The sequence below is a fragment of the Lepisosteus oculatus genome, chromosome 23 (genome assembly GCF_040954835.1).
Source record: "Lepisosteus oculatus isolate fLepOcu1 chromosome 23, fLepOcu1.hap2, whole genome shotgun sequence".
NCBI classification, from domain to species: Eukaryota; Metazoa; Chordata; class Actinopteri; order Semionotiformes; family Lepisosteidae; genus Lepisosteus; species Lepisosteus oculatus.
In genome coordinates, this window is record NC_090718.1 from 1,543,905 (window position 1) to 1,564,979 (window position 21,075).

The window sequence follows — 21,075 nt, forward strand, 5'->3', positions numbered from 1 at the left end:
TCATGATTTCATTCCAGAAGATCACATCATAACCTTCTTAAGTTAATGAGCTTGCTAAAGGGGAAATTCTTGCACATTGTGATATATGAGCAGCTTAAAGCAGAAAGACCCTCACTCTCTCTCCCTACGTCTCTTACTCCCTCTCTCCCGCCCATACACTCCTACTGCTCTCCTCTCTCACACACTCCCTCTCTCCCTCGCTCTCTCTCTAAGAGGGTGAATCCACTGGACGACACAGAGCCCGTGGCTGGATTCAATTAGGAAGGCGAGAGTGGGAGAGACGCAGGGCAAGAGCCAGGGAAAGAGCTGAAAACCAAGAGCCAGGACTAACAGAGGTGAGTGTGATTCATCGTTCACAGACAGGTAGACTGTTAGACAGAGAGAGAGAGAGACAGAAACAGACAGAGAGACAGCTGTAGCTTCAGAAGAGAGATGGAGAGATTCAGAGACAGACAGCTGTAGCTTTCGAAGAGAGATAGGGAGAGAGACATTCAGAGAGAGAGACTGCTATTCCTTTACACAAACAGTACTACATCTCTGATCTAGATAACTTAACTTTTTGGCTCATGAAAGATGCTTATTCGCGTTTTCAAGCTCCGCGTTGTTTTGGCAGAAACAGAGCCCAGGTTCTGGGGCGGAAATAATAGAATTAGCCGTAGAGAGAGGGAGGGAGGGGGAGAGAGGGGCGGGTGGGTGTTGTGGAGACAGAGGGGGGGATCCTGTGGGGTTTTCGGTGGTGAGGAGGGGGACAGCGTTCATGGTTCCCGATGGGTTAAACGCAAGCCTGGCACTGAGAGGGTCGTGAGGGAGAGGGGATCGCCACACACACAAGGATTAGTGTACAAAACACATTCTTTTGGATGAGCTCATGGCTTGGACTCGACCGCCGATCACAAACAGCAGAGAGCAAAAGTGTGCCAGAGAGGGACAAACAGGGAGGAAAATGAGGAAAAAAGAGAATGAAAATCAGTCCAGCTCCTCTGTAACTTCACATGAACACCCCTCCCCATCAGAGCTGGAGATACTGGAGAGACACTCAGTCCAGCTCCTCTGTAACTTCACATGAACACCACTCCCCATCAGAGCAGGAGATACTGGAGAGACACTCAGTCCAGCTCCTCTGTAACTTCACATGAACACCCCTCCCCATCAGAGCAGGAGATACTGGAGAGACACTCAGTCCAGCTCCTCTGTAACTTCACATGAACACCCCTCCCCATCAGAGCAGGAGATACTGGAGAGACACTCAGTCCAGCCTCTCTGTAACTTCACATGAACACCCCTCCCCATCAGAGCTGGAGATACTGGAGAGACACTCAGTCCAGCTCCTCTGTAACTTCACATGAACACCCCTCCCCATCAGAGCTGGAGATACTGTAGAGACACTCAGTCCAGCTCCTCTGTAACTTCACATGAACACCCCTCCCCATCAGAGCTGGAGATACTGGAGAGACACTCAGTCCAGCTCCTCTGTAACTTCACATGAACACCCCTCCCCATCAGAGCAGGAGATACTGGAGAGACACTCAGTCCAGCTCCTCTGTAACTTCACATGAACACCCCTCCCCATCAGAGCAGGAGATACTGGAGAGACACTCAGTCCAGCCCCTCTGTAACTTCACATGAACACCCCTCCCCATCAGAGCAGGAGATACTGGAGAGACACTCAGTCCAGCTCCTCTGTAACTTCACATGAACACCCCTCCCCATCAGAGCTGGAGATACTGGAGAGACACTCAGTCCAGCTCCTCTGTAACTTCACATGAACACCCCTCCCCATCAGAGCAGGAGATACTGGAGAGACACTCAGTCCAGCTCCTCTGTAACTTCACATGAACACCCCTCCCCATCAGAGCAGGAGATACTGGAGAGACACTCAGTCCAGCCCCTCTGTAACTTCACATGAACACCCCTCCCCATCAGAGCAGGAGATACTGGAGAGACACTCAGTCCAGCTCCTCTGTAACTTCACATGAACACCCCTCCCCATCAGAGCAGGAGATACTGGAGACACACTCAGTCCAGCCTCTCTGTAACTTCACATGAACACCCCTCCCCATCAGAGCTGGAGATACTGGAGAGACACTCAGTCCAGCCCCTCTGTAACTTCACATGAACACTACATCATCGCCATGTTTGTATAATAATACTCTGTCCATCTCCTCAGTGTTTTTGTAGAGACCTTTCCTGAAAGATGGGCCGCCTGCCAGTCACAGTGCTTCTCTGCGGTATCCAAGGTAAGGAGCCAAGGAAACAGGAAGCATGTCTGAAAATCAGATTTAGAGATGGTCATGCTCTTATCAGACAGTTCATTCTGGATCAGGGTGCGGTCTGTGAAGTGTCTGCGTGATCTCCCAGTGAGGACAGGGGTCAGTTCAGGTGCTCTGGGTTCCACCTCGCAGTCCATCGACAGTCCTGTGATCAGGTCCCACGTCGTGCACCTTGCTGGCATGATGGCACAGGATTGATAACATGATCGTCATGGAGAGAGCGATCAGGACAACTACATGGACCTGCAGTCCCCCTGTTGTGCCTGGGCAGAGAGTGGGGGGCGCTGTTTTTCACTTCCATACATTTTCTAAAAACTTCGTCCGATTTCGGTTCGCGGGACATTTGGGGCGCACGGCGGGGTACACTCTGGAGGGGAACGCCAGTCCATCACAAACACACACACACACTCACGTCAGCACTGATTGTCCCAGAAGACAAGCAACCTCATTGCACTGTGGGAAGAAACCCTCACAGACGCGGGGGAGAACATGCAGACTCCACACAGACAGCACCCCGGCCCAGTGCGCAGAGGCAGCGGTGGTCACCACTGCGCAACCCCGCCGCCTTCTTTCTCACCCGATCATGCGTCTTCTCCTCTTCCCCCGCAGTTCTTCTCGGCCTTGGTGAAGCCCAGGACAGAGGTAAGACGAACGGAACTCCCCGTTGTGAACGAAGAGAGCCCTGATGAGTTCGCGCCACGCGCGCGCCTTGCCAGCAGCGCTCTGGCAGCGGCTTCTTTCCCTGCCGAAGGGCAGGCGGGGCACGTGGGTACTGCCACGCCCCCCCGCCCACACGGCCACGCCTCCCCCGGGTCAGCAACCAATAGGAAAGTGTGTCCGTCGCCCGTGTTTCCACACCCCAGTTCCTTAACTGGTTGAGTCCTGCTGGATCCCCTGTCTTTCCACAGCTCCAGCGGAAACAGAGGTCAGATGTGACCCAGGGAGAGGCTTGGAGATAAGGGCAGCTGTGTCGTTCTGGGAATGCATGTTCATTAGCCCCTAGTCCGGTTCTAAGACAGTCCTTCCTGCCTTTGGTACCGTGGATGCCCCAGAGAGCTCATCAATATCCACGTCCGTTGTAGACAGTTAGTGAACCAGAGCTCTGTGTTCACACTGCGGTCTTCGGCTGCTGCCCTGTTCCTTTCAGGTCTGCTGTCATTTTCCAGGTGGTTTTCCAGTCACTTGCGACTCACTTTCTCTCTGTGCAGAGCTGACGTACGGTCCTGTGCCCGGAGATCCTTCTCAGGCAACATTAACACCAGGTACTTTCCATCCCAGAGTATCCTTACATTGCAAATGGGAAGGCTCTCTATCTCACACTGCTGCTGATGGTGATGAGGATGATGATAATGGTGAAGATGGTAACTGTGGTGATCATGGTGGTGAAAATGGTATTTGTGGTGATCATGGTGGCGGTGATCATGGTGAAATCACTGTTAATCTGCCCCACTCTATATCTCAGACTGTAGAGAGGAGACCTATCCCTGCACTAGAATGTATTCGGTTCATCGGCCCACCAAGAAGTGTTTCCACTCCATCTGTATCTACAGGTAACTGATACTCTGGATCTTTCAGTGCACTCTTGATATACTGTAGTGTCCAGTCAGTCAGTCAGGGTCACTGTGCTGTAGTGTCCAGTCAGTCAGTCAGTCAGGGTCTCTGTGCTGTAGTGTCCAGTCAGTCAGTCAGTCAGTCAGGGTCACTGTGCTGTAGTGTCCAGTCAGTCAGTCAGGGTCACTGTGCTGTAGTGTCCAGTCAGTCAGTCAGTGTCTCTGTGCTGTAGTGTCCAGTCAGTCAGTCAGTGTCTCTGTGCTGTAGTGTCCAGTCAGTCAGTCAGTCAGTCAGTCTCTGTGCTGTAGTGTCCAGTCAGTCAGTCAGGGTCACTGTGCTGTAGTGTCCAGTCAGTCAGTCAGTGTCTCTGTGCTGTAGTGTCCAGTCAGTCAGTCAGTCAGTCTCTGTGCTGTAGTGTCCAGTCAGTCAGTCAGGGTCACTGTGCTGTAGTGTCCAGTCAGTCAGTCAGGGTCACTGTGCTGTAGTGTCCAGTCAGTCAGTCAGTGTCCCTGTGCTGTAGTGTCCAGTCACTCAGTCAGTGTCCCTGTGCTGTAGTGTCCAGTCACTCAGTCAGTGTCTCTGTGCTGTAGTGTCCAGTCAGTCAGTGTGTCTATATTAACCCCTCTCTCTCTCCCAGTACCCCTCGTGTCTATATCATCAATAAGGAGATCTGTGTCAGAATCGTCTGTCAGGAGGAGGAAGCCCTGAAGGGTGAGACCTCGTCCCTCTCTGTCTCCGCGTCGTCGGTCCGCCAGACACGCGGGCGCTGGTGACGCTCCCTCCCTGTCGCTCTCCGCAGCCGACCTGTGCCGTGTGAAAGCCGGCTATCCCAGGAGGCTTCAGAGGTCGCTCGGGCTCTGCGGCCGCAGGAAGACCAGGGCCCACGGCGAAGCCTGAGAGAGAGAGCACCAGCGTCCCCGGGCACCGCCGCCCTCCTGCTTCTCCCCTCACTCTATAAGCACCTGTCTATGAGCACACCGTTCTCACACAAAGTATCAATACATTTTATATTGTATCACAGTTTTGCTGCATAGTTGAAACTTATTAATTTACTTTTTTTAGACACTGTTTACACACACACACACACCTGGAGTCCAGACTCTTACTGGACACACTGTATACACACACACACCTGGAGTCCAGACTCTTACTGGACACACTGTATACACACACACACACCTGGAGTCCAGACTCTTACTGGACACACTGTACACACACACACACACACACCTGGAGTCCAGACTCTTACTGGACACACTGTATACACACACACACCTGGAGTCCAGACTCTTACTGGACACACTGTACACACACACACCTGGAGTCCAGACTCTTACTGGACACACTGTATACACACACACACACCTGGAGTCCAGACTCTTACTGGACACACTGTATACACACACACACACACCTGGAGTCCAGACTCTTACTGGACACACTGTATACACACACACACACACCTGGAGTCCAGACTCTTACTGGACACACTGTATACACACACACACACCTGGAGTCCAGACTCTTACTGGACACACTGTATACACACACACACACCTGGAGTCCAGACTCTTACTGGACACACTGTATACACACACACACCTGGAGTCCAGACTCTTACTGGACACACTGTATACACACACACACACACACCTGGGGTCCAGACTCTTACTGGACACACTGTATATATATATACACACACACACACCTGGAGTCCAGACTCTTACTGGACACACTGTATATATATACACACACACCTGGAGTCCAGACTCTTACTGGACACACACACACACACACACACACACACACCTGGAGTCCAGACTCTTACTGGACACTCTGTATACACAAACGCTCCTGGAGGACACTATATATACACCTAGACAAATGATAAAAAATCATTTAGTATATTCTTTATTTTTAGATGATGTTCAATACACACAAATGAATTTCCCACGAGTTTATCAACACAGAGAAACGTACAGACAGAACCATGTTATGTACAGAATGAATTATTAACTTCAAATCTTAAACTTGACAAATCATCTAAAAACAGATCATATTTTCACTGGCTCTATGGATATATACATTCACAATTATATACACACAATATTTATCTTATTTGTATTGTAATATTCAGCATAATTATTGTAAACTAATGCAGTGTTCTTCAGGGTGGACTATGAATATAGGAGAGGGTACAGTACCTTTTGAAAGATCTAGTTAAGTTTTCTCTCTGCTCAAAACCCTGTTATCTCTTCTCTCTCTCGTTGTGTCTCCTTGAATATGAAGAATTTGAGAGAGGAGATCACAGAGAATCCCTCAGTAATTAGCACACCCAACAGGACAGGAGACACAGAGAGAGAGGAGATATCACAGAGAATCCCTCAGCAATAAACACACACAACAGGACAGGAGACACAGGGAGAGAGAGGAGATCACAGAGAATCCCTCAGCAATAAAGACACAACAACAGGACAGGAGACACACAGAGAGAGAGGAGACAGAGGAGGGAAGCAGAGCAGAGAGATCATTAGTGATCAAGTCAGTGTTTTAGCAGTCTATAGGAATGAAAGGGCAACAGGGGAGAGACATGGGCAGGCATGACTGGACAGGAGAGAAAAGGAGACCGAGAGAAAGGAGCAGGGCCGAGCTCAAAACTGCACCCAGTTTCCAGATGAAGACTCCGGGTTTGTGGTGGAGACCGAGCTGCAGAGACAGAGAGAGAGAAGACGTTAATGCAGACACTGGCTGGACACGCGACGCTGCTCCTCGGGGATTCTGGTTGTATTGTGCTGCAGCCCGTACGTACGTACCTGGCTGGAGAGGAGAACTCCCCCCACAGGTCGGCGCCCGGGTTCGAGAGGGACTGCGTGGGGATGGAGGAAGAGCCGTCCAGGTCCAGCAGACGCCCTGAGACAACGGCGGGGGGGGAGAGACCAGTCAATACCGGAGAACAATGAGATACACTCAGCGTCATGGCAGGGCAGCTGTGACATCATCAAGAGAGCTGCTGTCCCTCCAATCAGGGTCGACTCTCCTGCGAGTCACTCTGGGGCAGGCAGGTCAGAAACGTTACAAATATCTAGCAGATCCAAAAAACAAAACAAAACTGCAACCTCATAATATTACTCAATAATATTAATAGTGCTTCAGTTCATTATGAACTTCACTAAAATTATGTTATTTTGGAATAATTTCCATTTCTCAGTTCAATCGAAAAAAATATTTTAGAAAGTAAAAGCAGGAAATGATAAAAACTAAATATTAATAGCGGCATCAAGCCCCTCCCACAAAGTACCTGTGTCCCCTCCCCCTGTGTGGGTGTGACCAGAACCCGTGGTTTCTGTGACGTGATTGGACAGGACAGTTGATGGGGGTGGGGCAATCTTGCCTCCTGGGGGAGGAGGGAGGAGCCCAAGGCCTCCTGTTCCCTGGGGTCGCGGCTTGTCTTTTTTCTTTGTTTGCTACAGAGAGAAAGCATGGAGAAAGAATGAAGAGGCAGAAAAACAGAGCAATCAATATAGACAGTGAAAATAATACAGACCCCAGAGACACTCCTCACACACAGATATTAATACAGACCCCAGAGACACTCCTCACACACAAAGATTAATACAGACCCTAATACAGACCCCAGAGACACTCCTCACACACAAAGATTAATACAGACCCTAATACAGATCCCAGAGACACTCCTCACACACAGGAGATTAATACAGACCCTAACACAGACCCTAGAGACACTCCTCACACTCAGAGATTAATACAGACCCTAACACAGACCCTAGAGACACTCCTCACACAGAGAGATTAATACAGACCCTAATATAGACCCCAGAGACACTCCTCACACACAGAGATTAATACAGACCCTAATATAGACCCCAGAGACACTCCTCACACACAAAGATTAATACAGACCCTAATATAGACCCCAGAGACACTCCTCACACAGAGAGATTAATACAGACCCTAATATAGACCCCAGAGACACTCCTCACACAGAGAGATTAATACAGACCCTAATATAGACCCCAGAGACACTCCTCACACAGAGAGATTAATACAGACCCTAATATAGACCCCAGAGACACTCCTCACACACAAAGATTAATACAGGCCCTAGAGACACTCCTCACACAGAACCACAAAGACAAAAAGAGAGGACAGCTGCGCATGCTTTTTACCCCAATGTTGAGTGTGATCGTCTGTCCCTCCTTGAAGCCCAAGTCCAGTTTGGGTGTCAAGTCTGGACACAGAGACTGTTTACTGATCTCGCTCTCCTGTTTCACCCACCTGGGAGAGAGTGAGAAGGGGGAAAGGTGAGGTCTGGTGGAATAACGCTCGCCAACTGACCGTCAGCCTGGACACTCAACCCCGCGCCGAGACGCAGGGAGGGTCACAGCCTTACTTGAAGTGATCCTGCAGGGAGACGTTGAAGTCGAAGGCGTCTCCTCGATCGCCGAACCCTATCCCGATGAACGCGCTGCGGCCTGGAACCGAGAGAAAGACAGATTGTCCACACCCGACAAGAGGCAGGTGCAGCGAGAGAGACGGGCGGGGACAGACAGGCGGGGACAGGCGTCACAGACCGTTGTCGTCCTGTATCCGGATCACGAAGTAGCGGCTGGAGTCGCTGACCGTCTCCACGGTGATCCCAGGGTACTGCTCCACTGGCGCCTGGGCAAACAGCTCCCCTGCAGGTGGAACAGGGCATCGCACGTCAGACAGCGCCAGGCTGCCTCATGGTGTGCGTCACGGCGGTCACGTTACACTGGAACGTGGACCAGCGGTCAGTCAGTCAGTCAGTGTATCCGCGCAGGTTGCTGGGTCAGCAGGTCAGCGGGTCAGTGTGTCAGCACAGGTTGCTGGGTCAGCGGGTCAGTGTGTCAGTGTGTCAGCGCAGGTTGCTGGGTCAGCGGGTCAGAGGGTCAGTGTGTCAGCACAGGTTGTTGGGTCAGCGGGTCAGCGGGTCAGCGCAGGTTGCTGGGTCAGCGGGTCAGCGTGTCAGCGGGTCAGCGTGTCAGCGGGTCAGCGGGTCAGCGCAGGTTGCTGGGTCAGCGGGTCAGTGTATCAGCACAGGTTGCTGGGTCAGCGGGTCAGCGGGTCAGCGGGTCAGCGGGTCAGCGGGTCAGCGGGTCAGCGGGTCAGCGCAGGTTGCTGGGTCAGCGGGTCAGCGCAGGTTGCTGTGTCAGTGGGTCAGTGTGTCAGCGCAGGTTGCTGTGTCAGCGGGTCAGCGGGTCTGTGTGTCAGTGTGTCAGCGCAGGTTGCTGCGTCAGCGGGTCTGTGTGTCAGTGTGTCAGCGCAGGTTGCTGTGTCAGCGGGTCAGCGGGTCTGTGTGTCAGTGTGTCAGCGCAGGTTGCTGGGTCAGCGGGTCAGTGTGTCAGCGCAGGTTGCTGCGTCAGCGGGTCTGTGTGTCAGCGGGTCAGCGGGTCAGCGCAGGTTGCTGGGTCAGCGTGTCAGCGGGTCAGCGCAGGTTGCTGGGTCAGAGGGTCAGCGCAGGTTGCTGGGTCAGCGGGTCAGTGTGTCAGTGTGTCAGTGCAGGTTTCTGTGTGTCAGTGTGTCAGTGTGTCAGCTCAGGTTGCTGTGTCAGCGGGTCAGCGGGTCTGTGTGTCAGTGTGTCAGCGCAGGTTGCTGCGTCAGCGGGTCTGTGTGTCAGCGGGTCAGCGGGTCAGCGGGTCAGCGGGTCAGCGCAGGTTGCGGTGTCAGCGGGTCAGCGGGTCAGCTCAGGTTGCTGTGTCAGCGGTTCAATGTGTCAGCGGGTCAGCTCAGGTTGCTGTGTCAGCGGTTCAATGTGTCAGCGCAGGTTGCGGTGTCAGCGGGTCAGCGGGTCTGTGTGTCAGTGTGTCAGCGCAGGTTGGTGGGTCAGCGGGTCTGTGTGTCAGTGTGTCAGCGCAGGTTGCTGGGTCAGTGTGTCAGCGGGTCTGTGTGTCAGTGGGTCAGCGGGTCTGTGTGTCAGTGGGTCAGCGGGTCAGCGGGTCAGCGGGTCAGCGGGCCGATCCAGTGCCTCTCTCACCGGACACCTTGTCCTCCAGCTTGATGTAGGCCACCTTTCCTCGGGCCGTGATCCGCAGACGCCCCACCCAGTCGGGCTGCTCCAGTTTCCAGTCGGCTGCCCTGCAACACAGCAGCACCGCCCCACTTTCACAACGTCTCTCAACCCACAGTGACCTCATTCACGCGAGGGACAAAGCAGACCACCAGAAACACCTAGAGTTATACCCAGGTTCCGTCCTCCAGACTTCACACACGAGTGCAGAAACGGAGACGCTTCTGCACTCGGAAGCGACTCCACGTCCGCAAGTCTGTTGCCGTCAGGACAGGCCTCAAGTCACATCGCTGGACCCTTCGGACACGGCCAAGTTTCGGATGAAAAAAGATGTAATAGTAATAATAGTTTACACTTATATACAGTAGCGCTTTTCTGGACACTCCACTCAAAGCGCTTTACAGGTAATGGGGATCCCCTCCACCACCACCAGTGTGCAGCCCCACCTGGATGATGCGACGCCAGCCATAGTGCGCCAGAACGCTCCCCACACACCAGCTATCAGTGGGGAGGAGAGCAGAGTAATGAAGCCAGTTCAGAGAGGGGGATTATTATTGGGGGTGGTGGAGGGGATCCCCGTTACCTGTAAAGCGCTTTGAGTGGAGTGTCCAGAAAAGCGCTATATAAGTGTAAGCAATTATTATTATTATTATTATTATTATTATTATTATTATTAGGAGGCCATGATTGGTAAGGGCCAATGGGAAATTTGGCCAGGACGCCGGGGTTACACCCCAACTCTTTTCGAGAAACACCCTGGGATTTTTAATGACCACAGAGAGTCAGGACCTCGGTTTAACGTCTCATCTGAAGGACGGCGCCTGTTTACATTATAGTGTCCCCGTCACTATACTGGGGCATTAGGACCCACATGGACCACAGGGTGAGCGCCCCCTGCTGGCCCCACTCACACCTCTTCCAGCAGCAGCCTTAGTTTTTCCCAGGAGTCTCCCATCCAGGTACTGACCAGGCTCACACCTGCTGAGCTTCAGTGGGGCTGCCAGTTGTGAGCTGCAGGGTGATATGGCTGCTGTTAAATTGTTAAGAAGAAGAGGGATCGATGGCAGAAGCAACAGAGGGGTAAGAACAAAGTTACGGGTGCAGTCTCTATCTGAATGTGCCCCTCTGCCCTCCAGGCACGCTTTTGTGAAACTGTCCGATAAGACAATCCGGACTGGATCAGCCTTCCAATAGATCTTAAAAGTAAAACCCGGAGCGGATCAAAACTCCCAATGGATCCGGACTCCTAAAAGGAAAACCCGGACTGGATCAGCCTTCCAATGGAATCGGACTCCTAAAAGGAAAACCCGGAGCGGATCAACACTCCCGATGGATCCGGATTCTTAAAGTAAAACCCGGAGCGGATCAAAACTTTCAACGGATCCAGACTACTAAAAGTAAACCCGGGACTGGATCAGCCTTCCAACAGATCCGGACTGTCAGCAGAGTAAAACCCGGAGCCGATCGCACGCTTGCGGAGGCGGAGGATGCAACAACACCTGCAGGATGCGCCGGTGCGGCAGCGGCAGGCGGATGAGCTAAGGAGGTCAGGACGCGTCCCCGCGGGGGGGGTGGGGGGTGTGAGCCCCGCCACACAAAACACCCAGCGAACCCCACCCGCGACACGGCCACTGTGACAGCCCACGGCACAGCCCGACACCTGCGAGTACCGTAATTCCTCTACTACCACCGCACGCCCGGTTTCCTCCCTCAGCGCACCGCTCCGGTCTATAGCGGCTCTCGGCAATCCGACACACCGGACCGAGACAGCCCGGCCGGCCGAACCGGGCCAGTCCCTCAATGGGCAGCGGCGCGCCCCGGGCCCGTGCTTACCTGTAGCCCCGGTTGGAGGCGCGGGGCGGGATGCGGTAAACGTTGATATCGGGCTTGACGAGCAGGATGGACTCGTAATCCGGCTCCGACGCCATCTTGGAAACTGGCCGCTGCCGGGAGCCTGCCCGTGTGTGGGATATAGCGGCTCCGGTACCGTACCGCGCCGTGTAGAGGAGCAGCGCGGTTTGACCGCGTCCCGGCCCCTGCAGGCGGGGGACGGGCGGGCTGGCGCCTCTGTGGGCTGGTGGCGCAGGGGCACGCCTTCCCGCGTCTCTCCCCGCTCTCTGTGCGGGCTGCGGCGGCGGCGGCGATGTTAAGACCCGCCCCGAAGCCAGTAGATGCGGAGAAACCCCTTGTGTCCTGCAAACGTGTCCGGCGTGAGGTCCGATCAGGGGGGAGAAGGGAGGGGCTGCGTGGGCGCTCTGAGACATTCCCCTGCACGTGTTTGATAAATGTGACACATCACAGTGATTGTATTTCCAATGTATCACGGACTGGTCTTCTTTACTAGAGCCTGTCGCCACCTCTTCCTGATTTGAGTATCGGATTAATGCATTTCAGAGAGAAAAGCGGGGCTCTACGGCAAATACCAGCTGGAGGAAGGGCGGCGGAGATATTCGCAGGATTACGGCAGGAGTTCGCCCCGCAGGACCACCCGCACTGGCGGAAGGGGACTTCCTGTCGCACAGGGCCCCGCCATCTTAGAGGAGGCATTACGGCATGCTCACCGTGCGCCGCCATGACAGAGACGATTACGGCAAGTGGGAGACTGCGCTTTTAAGCCAGGGGACTGATCACTGCCGTCTGTCAGAGCCTTCTCTAGCATTGGCTGAACTGCTGAGTGGAAGTCATCTTTCAGATGAGATACATTCGAAAGCAAATGGGATACCCGCAGGGCCGTGGCTTTCGAGAACTGTGTTTTTTTATTATGTTGTGTTCTATATGTATATGAGAAAGACAAAGCTTTTGTATGCTGGGCATCCGATGCCTGGAAAAGTGCAGCAAGGGAGGAAATTGCAGTACAGGATACTGTCCACTAGAGAGCAGCGTTGTTATGTCCTAGTCTATTTCTTGCAAAATACTGTCAAGTGCTTATACAGGCGCCAAACCCTGGTACAGAGGTCTGAGATGTGTGCTCAGAGAGATAAGAGTGCACTTTTTCTTTTTTTAAAACTTTCGGTCATTGTTTAGCTTTTTATGACCTATTGGAACACAAACAGACAGCAGCACCACAGTCCTTTTTAGCAGCATTTGAACAGACTTTAAAATCACAGACACTCCAGATTCCCTAATAAACTGTGATCAGAGTTTAAAGACACAAACACTCCAGAGTCCCCTATCCCAGCCTGTGAGCAGAGTTTAAAGACACAAACCCTCCAGAGTCCCTAATACCAGCCTGTGAACAGAGTTTAAAGACACAGACACTCCAGAGTCCCCTATACCAGCCTGTGAGCAGAGTTTAGAGACACACACACTCCAGAGTCCCTATACCAGCCTGTGAGCAGAGTTTAAAGACACACACACTCCAGAGTCCCCTATACCAGCCTGTGAGCAGAGTTTAAAGACACACACACTCCAGAGTCCCCTATACCAGCCTGTGAGCAGAGTTTAAAGACACACACACTCCAGAGTCCCCTATCCCAGCCTGTGAGCAGGATGTGAAGAGATGATATACACCCGTTAGAGAGAATAAAAGAAACAACACTTTTGAATAAAATTATTTTAATTATTCATTTAGCAGTAGATGCACAGATCAGAATGAAATCTTATTAATGCCATTGTATTTTGCTTCGTGAAGCACTGGAAATCCCAGGAGTCAAATCCACAGGGATTGAAAAAGCACCTGTTTGAATGTTTCTGCTCACCCTCCCACATTCACTCCTATTCCCCTCTCTCTCAACTGCGTCTCCCGCCTCGCTGGACCGGGAGAAGAGGCTACGTGCTGGAATAAACGCCCAGCAGGGCAGAGAGAGAGGAGAGGGGGGACAGAGCAGAGATGTGGAAGATGAACCCGTACTGTAGTTGTGTGTTGACATCTACGCGTGGGGCCAGTCGACGTCTGAACACTGAGGGAGGCCGAGTCGGAGTGACGCTGCGACACCCTCTCGCCTTCGGAGTAACGGAATGTCGGGAGAGCGACGGAGAGAGTGTCCGTCGACGGAGGGAGAGGTAGCGCACGGGACCACCGGGGCGTGGAGAGGGAGGGGCTGGTCATAGGCCCAGCAGGGCGAAGGCGTCGCTGAAATCATCAATGTCATCGCAGGGCTGCGGGACGGAGAGGGAGAGAGAGGGGTGGGATCAGTCACCCGCGCAGGTGGGGGCTTTTTCCGATTCTTGTGCCTGAAATATCACGAGGAATAACGGAGCGATCTAACGGATAAGTCAGGGGAGGAGGACACATCTAATCTCACACCTCCACTGCCTACATAGAAATATCCACTGCCCACAACCCTGCGCGCCTCCCTCCTCCCCAGCTTCACCCTTGCAGCTGGCTCCCTGGCTCATTCCCGTGCACGAGAGTGGCCGTGACTGCGCTGTACTGAGCTCCGGACGTTTCATCCGCCAGGTGCCCTGGTGCTGTAGGCTTCCGTTGTTGCCGCTAGTATCGCACCGAACCACCGAGTGAGAGATAGTCACGCCCGGAGCGTCTGCTCTAGGAAGTTCATCAGGAGGAAAGGCGATGGTGACTTTATCAGCATCGACCGCTGATTGCTGTGCTCGCTGGAAAAATACTTTTCTTTTTGTGTCCCTGCCTGTCTTTTGTGTATTGCTGGTTGTCACTGTGTGTGGCGTGGATTGCGTCTTTTCTGCGTGTGCTGCGTCTGCTGTGAGTATTGTGTTTGCTGTGTGTGTGTTGTGTCCATTGTGGGTGTATTCCCTGCTCCGTGTGTATGGTGTCAGTTGTGTGTCTCTACTGTGATTGTTTTGCGTGTTTCTCAGCGTGTTGTGTTTGTGTTGTGTCTGCTGTACCTGCAGGATGCGGTTCAGTCTTCTGGACAGCCGGACGGAGTTCTGGTGCAGCCCCTCCCAGGGCTTGAAGACTCGCTCCCGACTGGCGACGAAGTTGTGCCAGCAGTAGAAATAGTCTGAGAGGGGAGAAAGAGGGGACCACCTAACTGTCTGCTGAGTACCATGCAGGCTGTGAGCACGCTTACAGCACAACAGTTTGCCCAGTGCCCTATATTACAAAACAAAAACTTCATCTGTCATTAGCCCTGACACTGTGGGTGGCTATGCGGTCACAGTGCATCATGGGACTTGTAGTCCTATGCCTGCTCTCCGGCCAGTGAGACCCATGGGAGTTGTAGTCCTATGTCTGCCCTCCGGCCAGTGAGACCCATGGGACTTGTAGTCCTATGCATGCCCACCAGCCAGTGAGACCCATGGGACTTGTAGTCCTCTGCCTGCCCACCAGCCAGGGAAACCCATGGGACTTGTAGCCCACCCCCCCACCTTTGAAGGTCATGACAGAGATGTGCACGCCGGCCCTCTTCAGCGTCCTCAGGCCCTCGGGCTCCACGTTGTTCTCCTCGCAGAAGTAGAGGCGCGCGACGAAGATGCGCAGGCGCAGGTTGGGGTGGCGACCCAGGAACTGCGAAAGGCGCAGCGCGCAGTGGAAGCAGGGCGACCAGGAGCAGAACCAGGTCACGGAGTAGCTGACGCCGGCGCCGTAGGCCGGCCACAGGCGGGACAGGTAGCGCAGGAAGAGGAGCTGGAGAGGAGGGAGGGAGTCCGTAAGAGGAAGAGCTACAGCTGACTGACTGGACACTACAGCACAGAGACACTGACTGACTGGACATTACAGCACAGAGACACTGACTGACTGACTGGACATTACAGCACAGTGACACTGACTGACTGACTGGACATTACAGCACAGAGACACTGACTGACTGACTGGACACTACAGCACAGAGACACTGACTGACTGACTGGACACTACAGCACAGTGACCCTGACTGACTGGACACTACAGCACAGAGACACTGACTGACTGACTGGACACTACAGCACAGTGACCCTGACTGACTGGACACTACAGCACAGAGACACTGACTGACTGACTGGACACTACAGCACAGTGACCCTGACTGACTGGACACTACAGCACAGAGACACTGACTGACTGACTGGACACTACAGCACAGAGACACTGACTGACTGACTGACTGGACACTACAGCACAGTGACCCTGACTGACTGACTGGACACTACAGCACAGAGACACTGACTGACTGACTGGACACTACAGCACAGAGACACTGACTGACTGACTGGACACTACAGCGCTGTGATCCTGACTGACTGACTGGACACTACAGCACAGAGACCCTGACTGACTGGACACTACAGCACAGGGACACTGACTGACTGACTGGACACTACAGCACAGAGACACTGACTGACTGACTGGACACTACAGCACAGAGACACAGTAACCATATTACACACAATGAGTATGCCGGGGATGAAGGAACTACAAGTCCCATGACCCTCAGCGCTGGGAGACATGGTCTAGCGCATGTCACCTCCACGTGCAGGCCGGAGCGGTTGCGCAGGTGGCCGAAGTCCAGGGCGTGCGAGTTGGGCCCCGCCCTCCTCTTGACCACGAAGCAGAGGTAGGTCTCGTGCCGCCCCCGGGCCCAGCGCACGTTCTTGTAGTGGTACAGGAACTTCTTCTGGGCCAGCAGCACGCTGAGAGGGACAGACAGAGAGTTTCCCAGCGCCGATCCGATCTCTTTAAAGCCCTGCACCACAGCCTGGCACCATAGCGAGCCCTTCTATTAAAGTCATACAAGATGACAAGCAAGAGGAGTCATTCCATTCAAGAAGCTTTGCTGGCGTGATCAAAGAATAATTCCGTGTTACAATAAAACAACGTCTACGGACATTTACAATACAGACGCATCATATATACATTTACATACAGGCATATGGAGCATTATTGAGAGACAGGCTCACTGTTCCTCAGGCTGGGACAGGAGCTCACACACTGTATTATTATTATTGAGAGACAGGCTCACTGTTCCTCAGGCTGGGACAGGAGATCACACACTGTATTATTATTATTGAGAGACAGGCTCACTGTTCCTCAGGCTGGGACAGGAGATCACACACTGTATTATTATTGAGAGACAGGCTCACTGTTCCTCAGGCTGGGACAGGAGCTCACACACTGTATTATTATTATTGAGAGACAGGCTCACTGTTCCTCAGGCTGTGACAGGAGATCACACACTGTATTATTATTATTGAGAGACAGGCTCACTGTCTGTTCCTCAGGCTGGGACAGGAGATCACACACTGTATTATTATTATTGAGAGACAGGCTCACTGTCTGTTCCTCAGGCTGGGACAGGAGATCACACACTGTATTATTATTATTGAGAGACAGGCTCACTGTCTGTTCCTCAGGCTGGGACAGGAGATCACACACTGTATTATTATTATTGAGAGACAGGCTCACTGTCTGTTCCTCAGGCTGGCACAGGAGATCACACACTGTATTATTATTATTGAGAGACAGACTCACTGTTCCTCTGGCTGGGAAAGGAGCTCACACACTGTATTATTATTATTGAGAGACAGGCTCGCTGTCTGTTCCTCTGGCTGGGACAGGAGATCACACACTGTATTATTATTATTGAGAGACAGGCTCGCTGTCTGTTCCTCAGGCTGGGACAGGAGATCACACACTGTATTATTATTATTGAGAGACAGGCTCCCTGTCTGTTCCTCAGGCTGGGACAGGAGATCACACACTGTATTATTATTATTGAGAGACAGGCTCACTGTCTGTTCCTCAGGCTGGGACAGGAGATCACACACTGTATTATTATTATTGAGAGACAGGCTCACTGTCTGTTCCTCAGGCTGGCACAGGAGATCACACACTGTATTATTATTATTGAGAGACAGGCTCACTGTCTGTTCCTCAGGCTGGGACAGGAGATCACACACTGTATTATTATTATTGAGAGACAGACTCACTGTTCCTCTGGCTGGGACAGGAGCTCACACACTGTATTATTATTATTGAGAGACAGGCTCGCTGTCTGTTCCTCTGGCTGGGACAGGAGATCACACACTGTATTATTATTATTGAGAGACAGGCTCACTGTCTGTTCCTCAGGCTGGGACAGGAGATCACACACTGTATTATTATTATTGAGAGACAGGCTCACTGTCTGTTCCTCAGGCTGGGACAGGAGATGACACACTGTATTATTATTATTGAGAGACAGGCTCACTGTCTGTTCCTCAGGCTGGGACAGGAGATCACACACTGTATTATTATAATGGATGCTATTTTAACATCTGCCTGCACAGGCTGACTCTCTGTGAGCTCACTGGCATGAAATAAGCACCTGCAGCTTACTAAACATGTGATGCTCTTGTGGTTCAGATTCACCCCTCCCCATCAGAGCTGGAGATACTGTAGAGACACTCAGTCCAGCCTCTCTGTAACTTCACATGAACACCCCTCCCCATCAGAGCAGGAGATACTGGAGAGACACTCAGTCCAGCTCCTCTGTAACTTCACATGAACACCCCTCCCCATCAGAGCAGGAGATACTGGAGAGACACTCAGTCCAGCTCCTCTGTAACTTCACATGAACACCCCTCCCCATCAGAGCAGGAGATACTGGAGAGACACTCAGTCCAGCTCCTCTGTAACTTCACATGAACACCCCTCCCCATCAGAGCAGGAGATACTGGAGAGACACTCAGTCCAGCTCCTCTGTAACTTCACATGAACACCCCTCCCCATCAGAGCTGGAGATACTGGAGAGACACTCAGTCCAGCTCCTCTGTAACTTCAACAAATTCATAAGTATGACCCTTACCCTGGTATGTAATTGTATCATCCACTTTTCCTGAGCATAGTTTTCATTCAGTGTGTCTGTATGAACCCCTCTCTCTCTCAGTGCAGTGTTAATGTACTGGAGTGTCCGGTCAGTGTGTCTGTATTATCACTCTGTACAGATGACAGGTGTTGAACTGTCTGTCGGCGCAGATCGAAAACAGAGAAAGTAGTGAAAAAGCCGCGAATGAAACCGAGAGCAGTTCTTACTCAGACCGGGAGTCAGTGGTGGGGAAGCAGCCTGGCCCGAGAGAGGCTTTCAGAACGAGCGCTCACCTGTCCAGCTTGTTAGTCATCTTCCAGGTCTGGCAGTCAGAGGTGCTCCCCGAGCGAGTGAATGGGTGAAGAAGTGAGAGAGAGAGAGAGAGAGAGAGAGGGAGGGAGGGAGGGAGGAGGGGGTGAAAACCAGTGAGCCGGTTTCTGGTTGGTGCCCAAGCGTTTGAATCGCGGGGAGGGGAGAGAGACACAGGCTGCGTCCGTTAGGGCCACGAAGGGTTAACCTGCAAGGACGAAGCACCGTTCTGCTCAGCCCTGGTCAGACCGGGCTGCCCTGCCCACACGAGGAGGAGGAGGAAAACTGCATCACCGTGAGATCAGCCACTGCCTTTCACTGTGGTGTCAGGCTCAGCCCTGTTGAGCCTGGAGTGGATATTCTGTTCTGTGTTCCCTACTGCTGTATCAATGTGTTATAGAGCGTCAGGTGTGTATTTGTAGAGTATAGATGTCATATATTCCCAAGGCTGCTTAGAAATACTCTAATAGGCTTCGCAGACCCAGCACTGCATAGATATATTCATTCCCAGTTGTGTGCATTTACAGTAATAGATATCCCCAGGACTAAATATAAAGTTTAAAATACATCCGATTCATCTGATCCTCATGTGTAAATTCACTCTGATCCTCATGTGTAAATTCACTCTGATCTTCATGTGTGAATTCATTCTGATCCTCATGTGTGAATTCATTCTGATCCTCATGTGTGAATTCATGTGTCTAAATGAGATGAACTGTTTGCAGAAAGGGGTTTGGTCCCTTGTATTTGGGACAGTGGCGTTGAGCAGTTTATTTGTGTGATTACAAGAGGTGGTGTTCAGCTGTGCTGACCTGCCTGGGGCTCTTCTCGTGGAGAACTGAAAGCTCTTTCAGTAGGAGTGCAGACCCAGTGAACTCATTCGTGAAGGGAGCAGTTTTCAACTCAGGCTTCTAGAAATGAGTCCGCAGGGCTTGGGGGCACTGTGTCTTAAACAGCGTAGCAGAGCTAGCAATGAACTGTGATGAGCACAATATCCGTAAGTCTTTACAAACAGTATTCATCGTCATGAATTAACCAGTGAATAACCTTCTACCACAAACGGGGGAGAGTGTGTTGTGTGTGGGCTGTACCTTAGGGCTATATATAGTCCCACTGTTGAGGTCTGACTATGGTGTTTCTCACATTCACTGGGCTGATTTACCGTCCAAGATCATAGTTTAATTTGAGATTATTTCGAATTTCCTGCACACATACGCACTCACACGTGCCTACTCTATATGCGTGTGGAGGTTGTGTGTATTTTCTGTTAAACCAGCCTACCTCGGGCTTACATGCATGTTAAAGATCCTGGCTCCTCTGAGCACAGGTCATTTTTTTTTGCTTGTTTTCAAGGTTGTACAGCGCAGCTTGAACATCTGTTTAAACAGGCGCTCTCTCATCAGGTCACTGCACACATAAGCGCACACGCGCGTGTGCATGTACACACTCACACACGTGCACACGCTTACACGCACGCGTGCACACTCACACGTTCACACACACGCATGCACGCGCACTCACATGCGCGCACACAAGTGAGCACACACACACACGTATACAGACACTCACACACTCACACGTTCACACACACGCATGCACACTCACATGCGCACACACACAAGTGAGCACACACACTCACACACGTATACAGACACTCACACACACACACAATCTACCCCAGCGGTACCACTTTCCCAGTGAAATGATGACCCCCTGCTTTCACCCTGACACATCAGTCTCGAAAGCACCCTTCAGGCGAGCAGACGGGTTTCGCAGTGGCCTGAAAAAACACCTGCGAATCTCGTTCTCTCTGTACGGGCTCTTTCTGAGCTTCTCGATGGACCTGCGTGTGTGTCAGTGAAACTTCCCACTATACTGCATTCTAGAAACTATCATCTCTGTTTACAATATATCAGATATGTATCTTCATGTATGACATATAAAATATATATCATTCATAATGACATATATACTGTATATAACATATTAGATATACTATATCCGTGTTCCAGGATGGTGCTCCACACCAGAGCCGCGCTGATGAGGAAGAACCGTCAGGACAGATGAAATCAAGGCTTATATTCTGATCAGCTTGCACCAGAGCGCAGATCGACCTGATCCTTCTTCACAGGGAGGTCTGCTTTAACTCCCCCCCTCTGAGATTAATATCTCACATCTGCCGTGCCGGGGCTTAGAGCCAGCAGCCATATCGCCC

General features: G+C 52.0%; 3 protein-coding genes across 4 annotated transcripts; 1 reads left to right on the plus strand and 2 right to left on the minus strand.

Annotated features, from left to right (window-relative positions):
* The first annotated feature begins 164 nt into the window (after positions 1-164).
* On the plus strand, positions 165-4,841 carry mfap5 (microfibril associated protein 5). The gene is made up of 7 exons (XM_069182779.1): positions 165-335; positions 2,168-2,237; positions 2,880-2,912; positions 3,479-3,532; positions 3,733-3,820; positions 4,459-4,532; positions 4,621-4,841. The coding sequence occupies exons 2-7, from the start codon at positions 2,195-2,197 to the stop codon at positions 4,716-4,718; spliced, it is 390 nt and encodes a 129-aa protein (XP_069038880.1). The 5' UTR covers positions 165-335; positions 2,168-2,194; the 3' UTR covers positions 4,719-4,841.
* Positions 4,842-5,716: 875 nt separating this feature from the next.
* necap1 (NECAP endocytosis associated 1) lies at positions 5,717-12,022 on the minus strand. 2 transcript variants are annotated; one of them, XM_069182879.1, is made up of 8 exons: positions 11,704-12,022; positions 9,838-9,938; positions 8,414-8,518; positions 8,233-8,314; positions 8,009-8,117; positions 7,213-7,285; positions 6,635-6,731; positions 5,717-6,527 (listed from the first exon to the last, which is right to left on the minus strand). In XM_069182879.1, exons 1-8 carry the CDS (start codon positions 11,796-11,798, stop codon positions 6,473-6,475), a joined length of 717 nt encoding a protein of 238 aa, XP_069038980.1. In that variant the 5' UTR covers positions 11,799-12,022; the 3' UTR covers positions 5,717-6,472. The 2 variants fall into 2 exon arrangements, with proteins under 2 accessions (XP_069038980.1, XP_069038979.1); XM_069182878.1 differs by having other exon boundaries at positions 7,120-7,285; positions 11,704-12,018.
* A 1,398-nt stretch (positions 12,023-13,420) lies between these two features.
* Positions 13,421-18,961, minus strand: aicda (activation-induced cytidine deaminase). The gene is made up of 5 exons (XM_069182601.1): positions 18,845-18,961; positions 16,233-16,398; positions 15,157-15,415; positions 14,674-14,789; positions 13,421-13,968 (listed from the first exon to the last, which is right to left on the minus strand). Exons 1-5 carry the CDS (start codon positions 18,862-18,864, stop codon positions 13,915-13,917), a joined length of 615 nt encoding a protein of 204 aa, XP_069038702.1. The 5' UTR covers positions 18,865-18,961; the 3' UTR covers positions 13,421-13,914.
* Positions 18,962-21,075: the final 2,114 nt, after the last annotated feature.

What these genes read in the sequence shown, in the direction of transcription:
- mfap5 (XM_069182779.1), top strand. Translation starts at nt 2,195, where the DNA reads ATGGGCCGCCTGCCAGTCACAGTGCTTCTCTGCGGTATCCAAG. An exon ending in CACTCCATCTGTATCTACAG is followed by an intron (nt 3,821 to 4,458) that starts GTAACTGATACT and finishes TCTCTCTCCCAG; the next exon opens with TACCCCTCGTGTCTATATCA. An exon ending in GGAGGAGGAAGCCCTGAAGG is followed by an intron (nt 4,533 to 4,620) that starts GTGAGACCTCGT and finishes CGCTCTCCGCAG; the next exon opens with CCGACCTGTGCCGTGTGAAA.
- necap1 (XM_069182878.1), bottom strand. Translation starts at nt 11,798, where the DNA reads ATGGCGTCGGAGCCGGATTACGAGTCCATCCTGCTCGTCAAGCCCGAT. An exon ending in GCCTCCAACCGGGGCTACAG is followed by an intron (nt 9,939 to 11,703) that starts GTAAGCACGGGC and finishes GCTGTGTTGCAG; the next exon opens with GGCAGCCGACTGGAAACTGG. An exon ending in GCTGGAGGACAAGGTGTCCG is followed by an intron (nt 8,519 to 9,837) that starts GTGAGAGAGGCA and finishes TTCCACCTGCAG; the next exon opens with GGGAGCTGTTTGCCCAGGCG.
- aicda (XM_069182601.1), bottom strand. Translation starts at nt 18,864, where the DNA reads ATGACTAACAAGCTGGACAG. An exon ending in GCTCCGGCCTGCACGTGGAG is followed by an intron (nt 15,416 to 16,232) that starts GTGACATGCGCT and finishes CCTCCTCTCCAG; the next exon opens with CTCCTCTTCCTGCGCTACCT. An exon ending in GACTGAACCGCATCCTGCAG is followed by an intron (nt 13,969 to 14,673) that starts GTACAGCAGACA and finishes TCCGTCCCGCAG; the next exon opens with CCCTGCGATGACATTGATGA.